A 14,931-nucleotide genomic window follows, 5' to 3' on the forward strand; every position below is an offset into this window, starting at 1 on the left:
GAAATTTTGTACTTAATTATACATATTTTTACAGCGGCAAGGATTATTTACGCGCAAAATTGGAAAGGGGAAAATATCCCCAAAGAAGAGGAAGTTATCACAAAAATATTATTTTGCGCGGAGATGGATATGATGACAAGGCGCTTAAATGATCAAGAAGAAACGAAATTTTATGAAACATGGAACAATGTTTATGTATGGATAGATAAGAAAAAAACAACAACAGAAGATTGATAACAAGTATAGATGTTTTGGTTTAAATCTTTCTTTTTCTTTTATTAAGAATAATATTAGAATTAGTTTATATACATAGAATTGATAAGATTATTTGGTTTTATATTAGTTATAACTATCTTTCTTTTTTATAATATCACTTTTTCCTTATTAGATATTTTGTATGAGTAGTATTGAACTATGCATTTAACTATGTATTCCTTTTTCTGTATCTGCATTTATACTTTTGAGAGAAGCGGGGAAGATACATCCCCACATTTTATGTTGAATGTTTGTAAGTCTGTGTGTTATTTTAAGAAAATTAATAAAAAAATATTGAAAAAAAAGAAAAGGAAAAAAAAAGAAGTTCATTTCATTTCATTTTATAATGTATGGGTAATTTATCTTAGGGTTTTCAATCCAGGAATCTTAAGAAAATTCAAAGTCCAGAATCGTTATATAATAATTAAGTTGTAAAATCGCCTCTTCTCTCTTCTTCTTCTTCTTTTTTTTTTCCAAAGTAAACAGTTTAACAAAGGAAAGTAGATCCGGCTATGTCTTACTTTCGCAGAAGGATTTCACTCAGAGAAATAAACTTTTTCTTTTTCGCCTTTAGGGTTTAAGATCTTCACTTTTAAAATATTGAATGCCAAATTTTACCTCGTATGTGCGTGTATTTTCTTCTTTCTCTTGATCTTCTTATTGTATACTTCTGTTGTTTTTCTTCACTTCCTCCATGGACAGATCGCTATGGCCGTGTCCCTGCTTATGCAGGGGCGCAGTTCTCCATACTGCAGCTGCGGGGCTTTCCCTACCCTTTGGGGCAGCGGCGTACTGCCCCTAGGGACCCAGGAGACCCCCTGTTCAATGTTGAGCCCTCCGGCCTCGAGCAAAGCGAAAAATGCGCCCTGCAGCAAAAAAAGGGAAGGAATGAAGACGGGGCAGTGTCTTCTCCCTCCCGGCGCGATCGGAGTGTCACCCAGAAGTCCCGGTATCCGTTGTTCTTATGGGGCGACATCTCTGGCTCTCCATGTTCTCTGCAGACCGGCACGATCTCTGGGTAGCTTCCAAACAGCCTCCACACAGCCTCAGCACGACCTGTCGACCCTTCTCTCCTCCAGCAGCCTTCTTCCTCTCAAGAACGATCAGTCAGTTCAGCCTCTCACAACGGCTCTCCCTCCAACAGTTCTTCCGACATCGGGCGCCCCCACCATCCGGCACCCCAGCGTCCCAGGTCCGTCTGTTCCGGCGGTCCCACAGTCTCAATCTTTTTGTACAATGTCTCTCTCTCTCTCTCTCTCTCTCTCTCTCTCTGTGCGCTCTCTCAGTGCTGCAAACTGCTCAGCTCTGTGTGCTCTCTCAATGCGGCAGGCGGCTCAGCTTTCAATAGCGGCTGCCATTTTCCGAACCCCAGCTGATCGGCTCTCAGCAACTCCATGGTGAAAAATTAAACTAAAACACCACGGGGGGAAAACCGCAGTGAATCTTCTGAGGCAGGGGCTTCTCAGCTCTCTGGAGCTGCTAAAAGCTGCTGGGTTAAGTCAGTTTTTCCCCTCAATTTTATGATCTTTCACCGTAGACCAGCAGAGCAGCAATCTCCTCCCCCCTTCTTGCTACCCAACTGGAACCAGACTCCATAATAGCATGTTAAACACAATACAAATAAACATCAAACCAGTAGCAGCTTTGGAGGTCTTCTAGTCCAACCCACTATTGAAGCAGAAGATATAATACCAAGTCAGACAAATGGTTGTTCAGTTTCTTCTTAAAATCTGCAGTAATGGAGCATCCACAACTTCTGAAGGCAAGTCATTCCACTAATTAATTGTTCTCACTATCAGGAAATTTCTCCTTAGTTTTAGATTGGATTTCCCTTTAGTAAGTTTCATTCATAGTTTTTTGGTTTGGTTTGGGAAATAGGTTGATTCTCTATTCTTTGCGGCAGCCCCTTAAACATTGCCCCTTAAACATTACGTCACCCCTATCCTCATTAGACTAGATATATCCTGTCACTCAACCATTCTTCCAATGTTTTATGGTCCAGTCTCCCTAATCATCTTTGTTGCTCCTCTCAGAACTATAGAGTCTCAACATCTTTTTTGGATTATGCCAATCACAATTGGACGCAGTATTCAAAGGTGGTATTACTAAGGCATTATAAAATGGTACTAATTCTTCATGTGATCTGGATTTTATCCCTCTGTTAATGAAGCCTAGGACTGGATTGACTTTTTTTGGTTATTATAGCACACTGTTGGCTCACATTTAAGTGGTTCTCCACTAGAACTCCTAGATCTCCACTAGAACTTCTAGATATCTGTCACAGTTACTGCTGATGAGCCAAGTACCATCTATTCTATACCCGAGGGTTTGATTTTTCTTGCCTAAGTGTAAAACATTATTTTTTTCACCACTGAATTTCATTTTGTTGGATTTGGCCCAATGTTCCAGTTGTGAAGGCCATTCTGGATCTTGGACTTATCTTATAAAGTATTGGGTATTACTATCAGCTTGGTGTCATCTGCAAATTTGATGATTTCCCCTTCCTCTCAACTAAATCATTTATGAAGAGTACTGGGCCTAAGACATAGCCTTGGGGTGGGTACCTCGCTGCATACGTTTCTTCATGTAGATGCAATTCCATTGAGTGTGTTTGGTCAGCCAGTTATTAATACATCTGGTGGTAATGCTATCTAATCCACAATTGTTTTTATCTTACCAAGTAGCAAGTTATGATTCACTTTGTTAAATTTCTTACTAAAGTCCGAATATAAACAACATTTCACTAGCCAGTTTGTCAAAGAACACAATAACACACCATTTGTCAAAGAATATCTGACAAACCTTATAATTTTTGCTTATAATTTTGCCTGCCTCTATGTGTTGGCAAATTTGTTGTTTTATTACTTTTCTCTTCAGCATTTTCTGTGGTATTGATATTAGGCTGATTGATCTTTATAGTTACTTTAGTCTGGAGAATCATTCTATAGAAAATCAAAATTATTCCAAATACTTGTTCCCTTCTATATGCACAATCCCTCCCCCATCTCTGTGCACGCTCACAGGCCTCACCGAAGCCTGGGACGGTGAAAAAACAGCCCAATGGGCAAATTGGAAGTTTGGAAAACACAGTTCCGGTTTGCCCATTGTGCTGTTTTTGCACTCTGGAAGTTCCCTGAACCCTCCAGAATGCAAAAAACAGCACAATGGGCAAACTGGAAGTGCATTTTCTGAACTTCTGGTTTGTCTGTTGGATATTGTTTTGCACTCTGGGGCTTCAGGGAAGCTTCCCTGAAGCATCTAGAGGGTGAAACTGTCTTCCCCAAGGCCAAAAATCAGCTGGCCAACCTGCGCATGCATGCTGGAGCTGACATAGGGCAACACCTCGTGTGCCCTCTGATTTGACTCACATGCCATAGGTTCGCCATCTGAATAAATGTTGTTGTTTAGTTAGTAACATGGTTGCTAAGTGAATTTGGTTTCCTCAATGACTTTGCTTGTCAGAAGATAACAAAATGTGATCAAATGAGTCAGGACATTGCGACAGTCATAAATATGAACCAGTTACCAGGCATCTTAATTTTAATCATGTGACCATCGGGATGCTGCACAACAGTCATATCCATTTATGTGTGATAAATCACTTTTTCAGTGTCTTTATAACTTCAGAAAGTCATTAAATGAATGGTTGTAAGTCGAGAACTACCAGATAATTGTTCTCATTAGAAAAACATTGGTTAGATCCAAATTTAGTCCCATTTACTGAGATACAAACTGAAAACGTAATGGAGCTTACAGTGCTCATCAGGCTCATTTTCTTTCCCCTATTCATAGGTGTGTGGACACATTAGTAAATGCTACAGTGTGGCTGCTCAGTTTGAAGATTGCAGAGAGAAAATTACTGAAATGCCCAATATTATTAAGGACCTCTGCAGAGTGCTGTATTATGGCAAGGTAAACTCTTGCTTGGCCGCTATGTTAATGCTCTAACTTTTTCAAAATAGTTCCTATATGGATATGGATGCTATGTAATTTTATGAGATCTCATTCAAAAGAGATTCAAATTTCTTACATGAAGAAGACATTTTTGTCTTATCCTGCTAAACTAGGTTTGTCGAACATAGTAAGCTTCTGGCAGCAGTAGACCATGTGTTTATCTTATTACATCTCAATTATACTATTATGCCATATTATAGTATGCTATAATATAAGCAATTATGCTATAAGCCAGTGTTTTTCAACCAGTGTGCCATGGCACACTAGTGTGCCGCGAGACATGGTCAGGTGTGCCGCAAAGCTCAGAGAGAAAGAAAGCAAGAGAGAGAGAAAGCAAGAGAGAAAGAGAGCAAGAGAGAGAGAGAGAGAGAAAGAAAGAAAGAGAGAGAAAGAGCGAGAGAGAGAAAGAGAACAAGAGAGAGAGAAAGAAAGCAAGAGAGAGAAAACAAGAGAAAGAAGAGAGAGAAAGAGAGAGAGAGCAAGAGAGAGAAAGAAAGCAAGAGAGAGAGAAAGAGGGAGGGACAGAGAGAGAGAGAAAGACATAGAGGGAGGTAGGAAGGGAGAGAGAAAGAGAGCAAAAAAGAGAGGAAGGAAGGAAGAGAAAGAAAGAGGGATGGAGAGAGAGAGAAAGAAAGAGGAAGGAAGGGAGAGAAAGAGGGAGGGAGAAAGAAATAGAGTGAAGGAGGAAGAGAGAGAGAGAGAATTTTTTTGTCCCAAACTTTTTTTAGCCGCCCCCCCCCCCCCCCCCCCGCTCAATGTGCCCCAGGGTTTCGTAAATGTAAAAAATGTGCCGCAGCTCAAAAAAGGTTGAAAATCACTGCTATAAGCAATACATTTCAGGGGAAAGCAGAAATGTGCAAAGAACTATGGCATTTTACATTAGTAGATTTCTTAATTCCTATTAAATTTCAACAGCTGTCACTAAAATCCCAAAACAAATGTATTTATTCCTGCTTAGAACATTCCACGTGTGGCTTCAATCAGCGTACAATGTGCCAGCTCATTTGCAGTGGATTATTGGCTACAGACACATCTGTTCCAAGCTGGCGTTCTGTGGTATTTATTAGGCTACCTCTTTAACTATGATTACACACTGGAAGAGAGTGGCATTAAAAAGAGTGAAGACTCTAATCAGCAGGTAATCATTATGCATTGCTAATAGATTGCTAATTTTTAAAATAATGAAATATTACATTTTAAATTTCCTGACAAATATTTCTAGCATACTCTTTGGAATGTACAGATTAATTTGAAATCCTTAGTCAGGATCGTTTAATATACAGTGACACCTTGTCTTACAAACACCTCTTCATACAAACTTTTTGTGATATGAACCCGGGGTTTAAGATTTATTTGCCTCCTCTTAAGAACCATTTTCATCTTATGAACCCAAGCCCGAGTGCGTGGGCTCTCTTACTGCACGTGCGCTCCCTTACTGCCACAGGGATTCCCTTTCCTTGTGACTGCCGCTTCAGGGATTTCCCGCCTCTGGATTGCCAGTTAATAAGGACCACGTTCCCTATATGGAGCCAGCTGAGCCAGGAGGAGACCAAAGTTATAACAAAGGGGGTGAGAACTTATTTAGAAGACTGGAGACTAAGGTGATATCCCTCCCCCCTGGACTACTATTTCTGAAAAAACAGTCCTTTCCCTTTATTGCCTTTGGAAGTATCTTACCGTACCCTTTGTGGAAGAAATGTGACTCAGGAAATTTTTTAAAGACTGACTCGAGCTAATGGTTTTTTTTAATGTATTGTTTTTATTATTGTATTTTTCCCTATATCCTGTATATTTTTTTTATTTTTATTAGTGGGTTTTAACTATTATTAATTTAATATTTTAATTAAATTATTGGTGTTTTTTTAATTGATGGATAATTGGGGTGGATGGAGTAATGAGTATGGAATGAATGGCTGGAATGGGTGGGTGGGGTGGGTGGGATTATGGTATGAATGAGGTGAATATGAATGGTATGAATGATATACTTGGCCCACCTAGCGCTAGAGAGGCAGGAGGGGAGGGGGCACCTATCTCTGGGATGGCAGAAGATCAGAATATCCTGGTGTTGCTGGGGTGAGGCAGATATGGTGGGAGCCACGGAGCTAACCATTCCAGGGGAAGGAGAAATCGCTGCCTAATAGCAATCCCTTGTTCCGGCTCCGTGAGCTCAACCCAGGGCACTGGTGACGAGTGTAATCCTGGCCCTCGGCTCAGGCTGCTGCTACTCAATGCCAGGTTGGTGGTAAATAAAGCTCTCCTCATCCGGGATTTGATCCAGGAGGAGGAGGCTGACCTGGCATGTGTGACTGAATCCTGGCTGAACCCAGACGGAGGAGTTCCTCTCTCTGAAATTTGCCCATCCGGGTTTCAAGTATGGCATCAGCCTCAACCCCAGAGAAGGGGGGAGGAGTGGCTATCATAGCCAGGGAGAGCCTTTGCCTGCGTAGACTCATTGCTCCAGAGATTGCGGGTTGTGAGTCCCTCCTGGTGAAGTTGGACTTAGGGGTTCAGGTGGGCTCATTGCTCACGTACCTACCTCCCAGCTGCGTGTCAACAGCCCTGCCTGTGCTGCTTGAGGAGGTAGCCGGGCTGGCGGTAGGGTTCCCCAGACTTATTGTCTTGGGGGACTTTTACCTACCGTCACTTGGTGAAACTTCTGGGCTAGTGCAGGAGTTCATGGCCACCATGACAGTCATGGACCTGACTCAAGTAGTACAGGCTCTGACTCATGAGGGGGGGCATGCACCCGACATGGAATTCCTCTCTGAGCAATTGGGTTATGGTCTGAGATTAAGGGGCTTAGAAGTGTTGCCTTTGTCATGGTCAGACCATTTTCTACTGCGGCTTGACTTCCTAGCTCCAATCCTTCCCTGCAGGGAGACAGAACCGAATAGGTGGTTCCGCCCCAGACGCCTGATGGACCCAGAGAGCTTTAAAAGGGCGCCTGGGGTTTTTCCAGATGAACTCGTCCACAGTTAGGCAGAGTCTCTTGCCGTGGCCTGGAATAAGGCTGCGACGGAGGCTCTTGACCAGATTGCGCTGTTGCAACCTCTCTGTGGCAGTAGACCCCGGAGAGCTCCTTGGTTTACCGAGGAACTCCGGGAGTTGAAACGCCAGAAGAGACGTCTAGAGAAGTGATTGAGGAAGAGTAAGCCTGAATCCAACCGAACACTTGTAAGAGCTCACATTAAGACTTACAAAGTGACACCAAGGCGGCAAGATGCGCGTATCATGCCACCTTGATTACATCAGCGGAATCTCGCTCAGCTGCTCTGTTTAGGGTGACCTGCTCCCTTCTTAACCAGGGGGGAGTTGGGGAGCCCTTGCAGAGTAGTGCCGAGGATTTTAACATATTTTTCGCTGATAAAGTCGCTCTGATCCAGGTGATAACAGAGTTGACTGACAACTAGTCAGTCGAGGTGACTGGGTCCCATCCTTGTTCATCTGTCTGGGAAGAGTTTGATCTGGTGACACCTGATGAAGTGGACAAGGCCAGTGGAGCTGTGATTTCTGCCACCTGCTTACTGGATCTGTGTCCCTCCTGGCTGGTCTCAGCCAGCAAGGAGGTGACACGGAGCTGGGTCCAGGAGATTGTCAACGCTTCTTTGGATAGGGGGTCTTTCCCGGCTCCTTATAAGGAGGCACTAAGAAGCCTTCCCTGGACCCAGCCATTCTCAATAACTATTGTCCAGTCTCCAACCTTCCCTTTATGGGGAAGTTTGTTGAGAAGTTTGGTGGCGCTCCAGCTCCAGCGGTCCTTGGAAGAAACCAATTATCTAGGCCCTCAACAGTCAGGTTTCAGATCCGACTACAGCACGGAAACTGCTTTGGTCGCGTTGATGGATGATCTCTGGCAGGCCCGGGACAGGGGTTTATTCTCTGTCCTGGTGCTTCTTGACCTCTCAGCGGCTTTCTATACCGTCGACCATGGTATTCTTCTGCGCTGGCTGGAGGGGTTGGGAGTGGGAGGCACTGTCCTTCAGTGGTTCTCCTCCTACCTCTCTGGTCAGTCGTAGTCAGTGTTAGTGGAGGGGTCAAAGGTTGACCTCTAGGTCTCTCCCTTGTGGGCTGCCTCAGGGTCAGTCCTCTCCCCCCTGCTACTTAATATCTACATGAAACCGCTGGGTGAGATCATCCAGGTGCATGGGGTGAGGTATCATCAGAACACCGATGATACCCAGCTGTACATCTCCACCTCATGTCCAGTCAACGAAGCAGTGGAGGTGATGTGCCGGTGCCTGAAGGGACTTTCTCCTTTCACCTTCACCCCCAGAGACCTTGTTGTCTCCTTTCCTTGCAAGGCAATTTTAGGACTGAAAAGATGGGCAAACAAGCTCCTCGAGAGTCAGGAGATCGAGCCTTGCTTGCCACTGGGGGAATCTCACGGTGACAGGCAAAAAAGCCGCCAAGCCAGAAGGGATTTCGGATTGCGGTCTTGGGAAGCCAGAGTGCGGCGGTGGCGGCAGCACATTTCCTGCCATAGGACCTGTTTCTCACCATGGACCTGCAAAAACTCCAATGGAGGGTCGTTCAGTCCAAATCCCTTTACCCAGAAGGGAGTACCCATCCTCGGCTTTTGTGTGCCGAAGCCTTCAGTAGCCAAAACTTAGAGACCTCCATGAGGGAGCACTCCCCAAAAGACCGCGGCGACTCCGATGCTTTCTTCACTGCCTGGCCTTCAGGAGCAAGGCTGGGTATAAATCCTGCCTTGCACCCTCCTCCTCCTCTGCCTGGCTCTCCCCACCCCACCCCACGTATTGTGGATTTCAGATAAATAATTTAAGAAGCATTATGAGTGAGTGAATGAATGAGTAACACAATACTCAGTGTTCTCTTGTTGTTTTAATATAGCAATACAAGAGATGGGGGAGAAATAGGACAATAAGGAGAATTAAATGGAGTCAGTTCCTTACTTTATTCCAAGAATGGCTTGGATCTGGGTGAATCATAATGGCCATCAGGGATTCACTCTATGATTGCAACTGAGATTGCCAGAATTGCCATTGCTAAGCAAAATGGTTGTGTGACATTTCACTTAGCAACCATATCATTTAGCTATGGAGTTAGCAGTCCCAACTAGGGTTATTCAATAAGGAGTACTTGTAATCTACAGTAATTATATTTCCTGGGAGAGGAAGAATTCAGGAATTCAAGATTTCTGAAGATTTCAAGATTCAAATGACAATCACAAAAGGCAGCGATTTAGAAACCTGAGCTTTTGTACAAGCACCTTAAAAGAGGTTAGTTTAGAAAATTTTTAAATATCAAGCTGCTTCTTCAGCTTGAAAACTCTCATATACTACCAGCAAAGAAGTTGTATAACTTACCATGAAGATTGGTTGATATGTGAAGCCTCTGCAATCTCTGGTTGTGATCTGAAACTGTTTTTCCTTATCAATATTGTATTTTTTCCATGTAGCTCTTTACCAAAGAGTCACAGAAAGAGGCATTCCAATTCCTATTCCTTTCCATTATTCCTTCAGAAAAGCTCTCATATATTCATTTAAGAAGATTTTTCTGAATAGTGTTACTAGACATAGAGTTAATGATTATTACCAGAATTGTTAAGATTCAAGCTTTATTTCTTTTGCATCTATATTTTCACTGTAAAGAAAGAAGCTAATATTAGAATAAATAACAAGCATTGGATTTATTCTTATTTTCTGTTCATAGGAAGTAGCTAATACTCTTGCCAAACTCAGTCTCCTTGCTTTGAGTCGGCTTGGTGGATATCTTTCTGAAGAGCAAAGTACACCTGATAATCCAGCAATCAGAAAAAGTCTCGGAGTCCTGTTGACCCCTTACATTACAAGGAAACTTGCTGTGGTCAGTCCTGCTGAGGTACATGAAAACTCTGAGATTTTATAACAGTATTTTTTAATTATTTAATGAAGATACTAAATCATGTTCTAAAATATATAATGTGTTAGTTTTAATAGTGACAGAGTATGAAAATATTCAATCTTAATAGCTTTGGAAAATAAATGTTGCCCAGGTCTTTAGTTTTCAGTATTTTAGCTTCTTATTACTCAAAATATTTGAAAAATGTGGAATATATTTCACCCTGCCTTTTTAATTTGTCACATGTTCTTTCTGGTCAGGTCCTAATAGAGAGTGGTTAATACTAAAAGTTTCATAGCAGCTTCTGTCTGCCACATGACACTTGCTTGAAATAGCTCTTGAGGGCTATATATAGTAAATGAATCTACTGCAGATTGAACCACATTAAGTATATATTGCTGTCACATTGCTCAAGTGTTCCTGGTAGGAACAATACATTCACAAGTGATTTGAAGTTGAAGTTAACCTGTATGACAAGATACAACAAGTTTTCTTTTTTCATTTTTTGTTTGTTTTTCTGAAAGCTGAAGGCAACTTAAATAGAGTCTCCTCTAACTTTATTCTCCAAAAGAATAACATGTTAAATGGCTAGTCTGAGAGGAAATATTTGATCCAAAGTTAACCAATAAACTCTATAATTGAGAGAAGTCTTCATAAATCCAACACCTTAATAACCACTATGGCAGCATATCTCTTAATTTATAAAGCAATTGCAGAGCAAAGACAGTTTCATATATTTTCTGTAGTATTCATATAATAAAAAATGAGATTAATAAACCAGAGATAAATTTTAAAATGAAAAAATGTTTCATTTGTAAATATTAAAGATTACACAAAAGGAAATAAGTAGGGTACTATACAATTTAGAACCAAAACTAGCAGTAATCTTCAAAATGTGTTTAATACTCTATTAAGCTTCTCTGAGACAGTTAATGTGAGAAGTAGTTATTAATTTTCACAATCCTGAAGGATTCCTGACATTTCACAAATATACCATTAATCATGCACAATCCAATTAAATAAACATAGAATACAAATCATTTAAACAACCAATCTGTAATATCTAGACAAGAATGTACAATATCACATGCTTTCTGGAAACACTTCACTTTGAATTATTTCAGAGAATCAGAGCTGACCAGGAGGCATTCCAAAGAACTGAGTTTTCCCCTGAAAAATAGTATTGGATCATCTCTGGCAGGCCCGGGACAGGGGTTTATCCTCTGTCCTGGTGCTTCTTGACCTCTCAGCGGCTTTCGATACCATCCTTCTGCGCCGGCTGGAGGGGTTGGGAGTGGGAGGCACCGTTCTGCAGTGGTTCTCCTCCTACCTCTCCAGTTGGTCGCAGTCGGTGTTAGTGGGGGGTCAGAGGTCGACTTCTAGGTTGCTCCCTTGTGGGGTGCCTCAGGGGTCAGTCTTCTCCCCCCTGCTATTTAATATCTACATGAAACCGCTGGGTGAGATCATCCAAGGGCATGGGGTGAGGTATCACCAGTATGCGGATGATACTCAGTTATACATCTCCACCCCATGTCCAGTCGGTGAAGCAGTGGAGGTGATGTGCCAGTGCCTGGAGGCTGTGAGGGTCTGGATGGGTGTCAACAGGCTCAAACTAAACCCTGACAAGACGGAGTGGCTGTGGGTTTTGCCTCCCAAGGACAATTCCATCTGTCCGTCCATTACCCTGGGGGGGGGGAATTACTGACCCCCTCAGAGAGGGTTCACAACTTGGGTGTCCTCCTCGATCCACAGCTAACATTAGAGAAACATCTTTCAGCTGTGCCGAGGAGGGTGTTTTCCCAGGTTCGCCTGGTGCACCAGTTGCAGCCCTATTTGCACCGGGAGGCACTGCTCACAGTGACTCATGCCCTCATCACCTCGAGGTTCGACTACTGCAATGCTCTCTACATGGGGCTTAGTTTGAAAAGTGTTCAGAAACTTTAGATCGTGCAAACGCGGCCATGAGAGCCATCATGGGACTTCCAAGATCTGCCCACGTTTCGCCAACACTCCGCGGCCTGCACTGGCTGCTGATCAGTTTCTGATCACAATTCAAAGTGTTGGTTATGACCTAAAAAGCCCTATTTGCACCGGGAGGCACTGCTCACAGTGACTCATGCCCTCATCACCTCGAGGTTCGACTACTGCAACGCTCTCTACATGGGGCTTACTTTGAAAAGTGTTCAGAAACTTTAGATCGTGCAAACGCGGCCGTGAGAGCCATCATAGGACTTCCAAGATCTGCCCACGTTTCGCCAACACTCCGCGGCCTGCACTGGCTGCTGATCAGTTTCTGATCACAATTCAAAGTGTTGGTTATGACCTAAAAAGCCCTACATGGCATTGGAGCAGAATATCTCCGAAACTGCCTTCTGCCGCACAAATGCCAGCGACCGATTAGGTCCCACAGAGTTGGCCTTCTCCGGGTCCCGTCGACCAAACAATGTCGGCTGGCGGGACCCAGGGGAAGACCTTCTCTGTAGCAGCCCCGGCCCTCTGGAATCAACTCCCTCCAGAGATTCGAATAGCCCCCACCCTCCTCACCTTCCGTAAAATGCTGAAGACCCACCTTTGTCGCCAGGTGTGGGGATAATTACCACCTTCTCCCGCTTTTTATTATGTCTTCGGCCTTACTGTATGATGGATTAGGTTGAATGTGTATGATTGCATAGTTAGGGATTTTACTATGTATTAATGTTTTTAAATTGAATTAACTTCTCCTATTAGATTTGTAATGTATTGTATCATTATTATGTTGTGAGTCGCCCCGAGTCTTCGGAGAGGGGCAGCATACAAATCTAATAAACTATAACTATATAACTACTGTATAACTATTTCCATAGCCTTAGTCCTCACCTAAAATCAGAAACAAGCTTCCCTCAGCTGTATCAAATTGGCCAGCCAGTTCCAATGGGAGAATGGAATTCTGCAGACAACTTGGCTTTCAAGCCATTTAGGGATTTGTAAATTAGCATCAGAACTTTAAATTGCACTGTTGACAACCAGCAAAGAATCTAAATGCTGGCCAATACACAAGTTGCCAGATTTGGAATCAGTTGAAGCTTCTGACTTGACTTGAAAGGCAATATAAAGCTAAGTGAAGAAACAAAGCTGCTGGTCCAGGAGAACAACTAAGTTACAGATTTGTCCTTTTTTCTTTCCTTCTCATGAACCACTACTAGACCATGCAGAGAATGGTGGTGAATATACAGTTACTGGTACTTCATCTTGCTCCAGACTGAAGGGGAGAGGGCTTTAGATCATTAATCCAACCTGAAGTAATGATGTAAATCAACATATTGCAATTTGATGATAGTGGACTTCAATCTGCTGAACCATCCCCTCCTAGTGGTGCATGTAAATATTAAATAGGAGTAAGCAGAAAACTGACCACTGAATCCACCTCTCCTTCACCCCAGGACTAAAATCAGCCATTGAGGAAAGAGCAGAAACACTGTAACCTCGACTTTATCCTTATGCAAGTGATCCAGAAGGATACTACCGTTGACAGTATCAATTTTCTTAACTTGGATATGTATTTTTAATGAAATATTTTTATATAGATTCTGAAAATGCTCAACTGCAACACAGAGAGCCCTTATTTGATCTGGAATAATCGGACAAGAGTTGAACTCCTTGAATTCTTGGAATCTCAGCAGGAAAGCATGATTAAAACAGTGAGGCATTTTTTTCAAAATTGTTAGGATGGCTTGTTGGGGAATTAAGTTTGTTACTATAAAGTGCATATGCAGGCTATGGTTACTGCTTTTGCCAGAATTAATAAATTATTTTCAGATTTACTGGGCTATAATGTATATTGATTATTTTAATATGAAAAAAACTTTGTGAAAAACATTTTCAGTTTATCAGTGCTTTTGTTCAACAAAATATCTGAATTTGTTGAACACTATCATATGTTTTTTGTGGATGTTTTTATAATGACAAGCAGAGATATGTTGATATAGTGAAACTTCCATTTAATAGACAAATGAATCCTAAATGCAACAGATTGATCTATTCAGACATCTCAAAATAATAAAAAAGGTTCCATCCAAAATAATTTGTAAGAAGCATTTAAATCTCTATTAATTTGATATCACATGCAGCAATTTCCATCATTTGCATAGTGGCGTTACATGCATGGCATAAGTGCAAATCAATAATGTCATTGCACAAATGTAATAAATGGCATAATTTGTGATTTATTTAACTAACATTTGGAAATACATCCACTTTCCACCAATTAATCTATTAAATTGAGATTTCAATGCACTTCTTGTATAGTTTTAAATCATTGGTATTTTTGTTGTCCTCCAATGTCTACATTCAAGAGTAAAAGAGATGAGCATAGCTCCTGCTTTTATCTGCCTACAGTGCTAGTCTCTTATGATGTAAACTGGAAGTAAAATTTTGAAATCAATTGCAGGTAGTCCTCGACTTACAACCACAATTGAGCCTGGAATTTTGGTTGTGGTAGTCATAAATCAAGGCTCCCACTGACTACATCCAATTTTACAATTCTTTTTATGGCATTCATTAAGTGAATAATGGGATCATAGGTCCGAATCACATAGCTATTAAGCTAATGGCACAATCATAAATACAAACACATTCTCTGAATAGGTACTGTTTACCATAAATTGATAAAACTGTTTTGCAGGACACTGCAACAGTTGTAAATTTTGAACTGGTTGCCAAGCACCCAAAATGCTGGGGAGGTGGGACTGTGCAATATTTTATGATGTCCTTAAGTACATTATGGGCAACAAAGCATCCATTTCAAGAACCAGTCATAAGTCAAGGTCTTCCTATATCATTTTAATATACAGTATATTTATAATAATTGTGCTGCTTTAAAATTAATTTTCATTTAAATTTCTC

The 14,931-nt window shown here is 41.8% G+C and overlaps 1 protein-coding gene across 1 annotated transcript in view; it reads left to right on the plus strand.

Annotated features, from left to right (window-relative positions):
* The window catches only part of DNAJC13 (DnaJ heat shock protein family (Hsp40) member C13), a 179,415-nt gene that overhangs the window by 113,029 nt on the left and 51,455 nt on the right, over positions 1 to 14,931 (plus strand). Inside the window, exons 23-26 of the mRNA XM_070726342.1 lie at positions 4,048 to 4,167; positions 5,168 to 5,347; positions 9,883 to 10,050; positions 13,614 to 13,727. Coding sequence (XP_070582443.1) covers positions 4,048 to 4,167; positions 5,168 to 5,347; positions 9,883 to 10,050; positions 13,614 to 13,727 — 582 coding nt within the window. The remainder of the gene's footprint in view (positions 1 to 4,047; positions 4,168 to 5,167; positions 5,348 to 9,882; positions 10,051 to 13,613; positions 13,728 to 14,931) is intronic.

The sequence above is a fragment of the Erythrolamprus reginae genome, chromosome Z, assembly GCF_031021105.1.
Source record: "Erythrolamprus reginae isolate rEryReg1 chromosome Z, rEryReg1.hap1, whole genome shotgun sequence".
NCBI classification, from domain to species: Eukaryota; Metazoa; Chordata; class Lepidosauria; order Squamata; family Dipsadidae; genus Erythrolamprus; species Erythrolamprus reginae.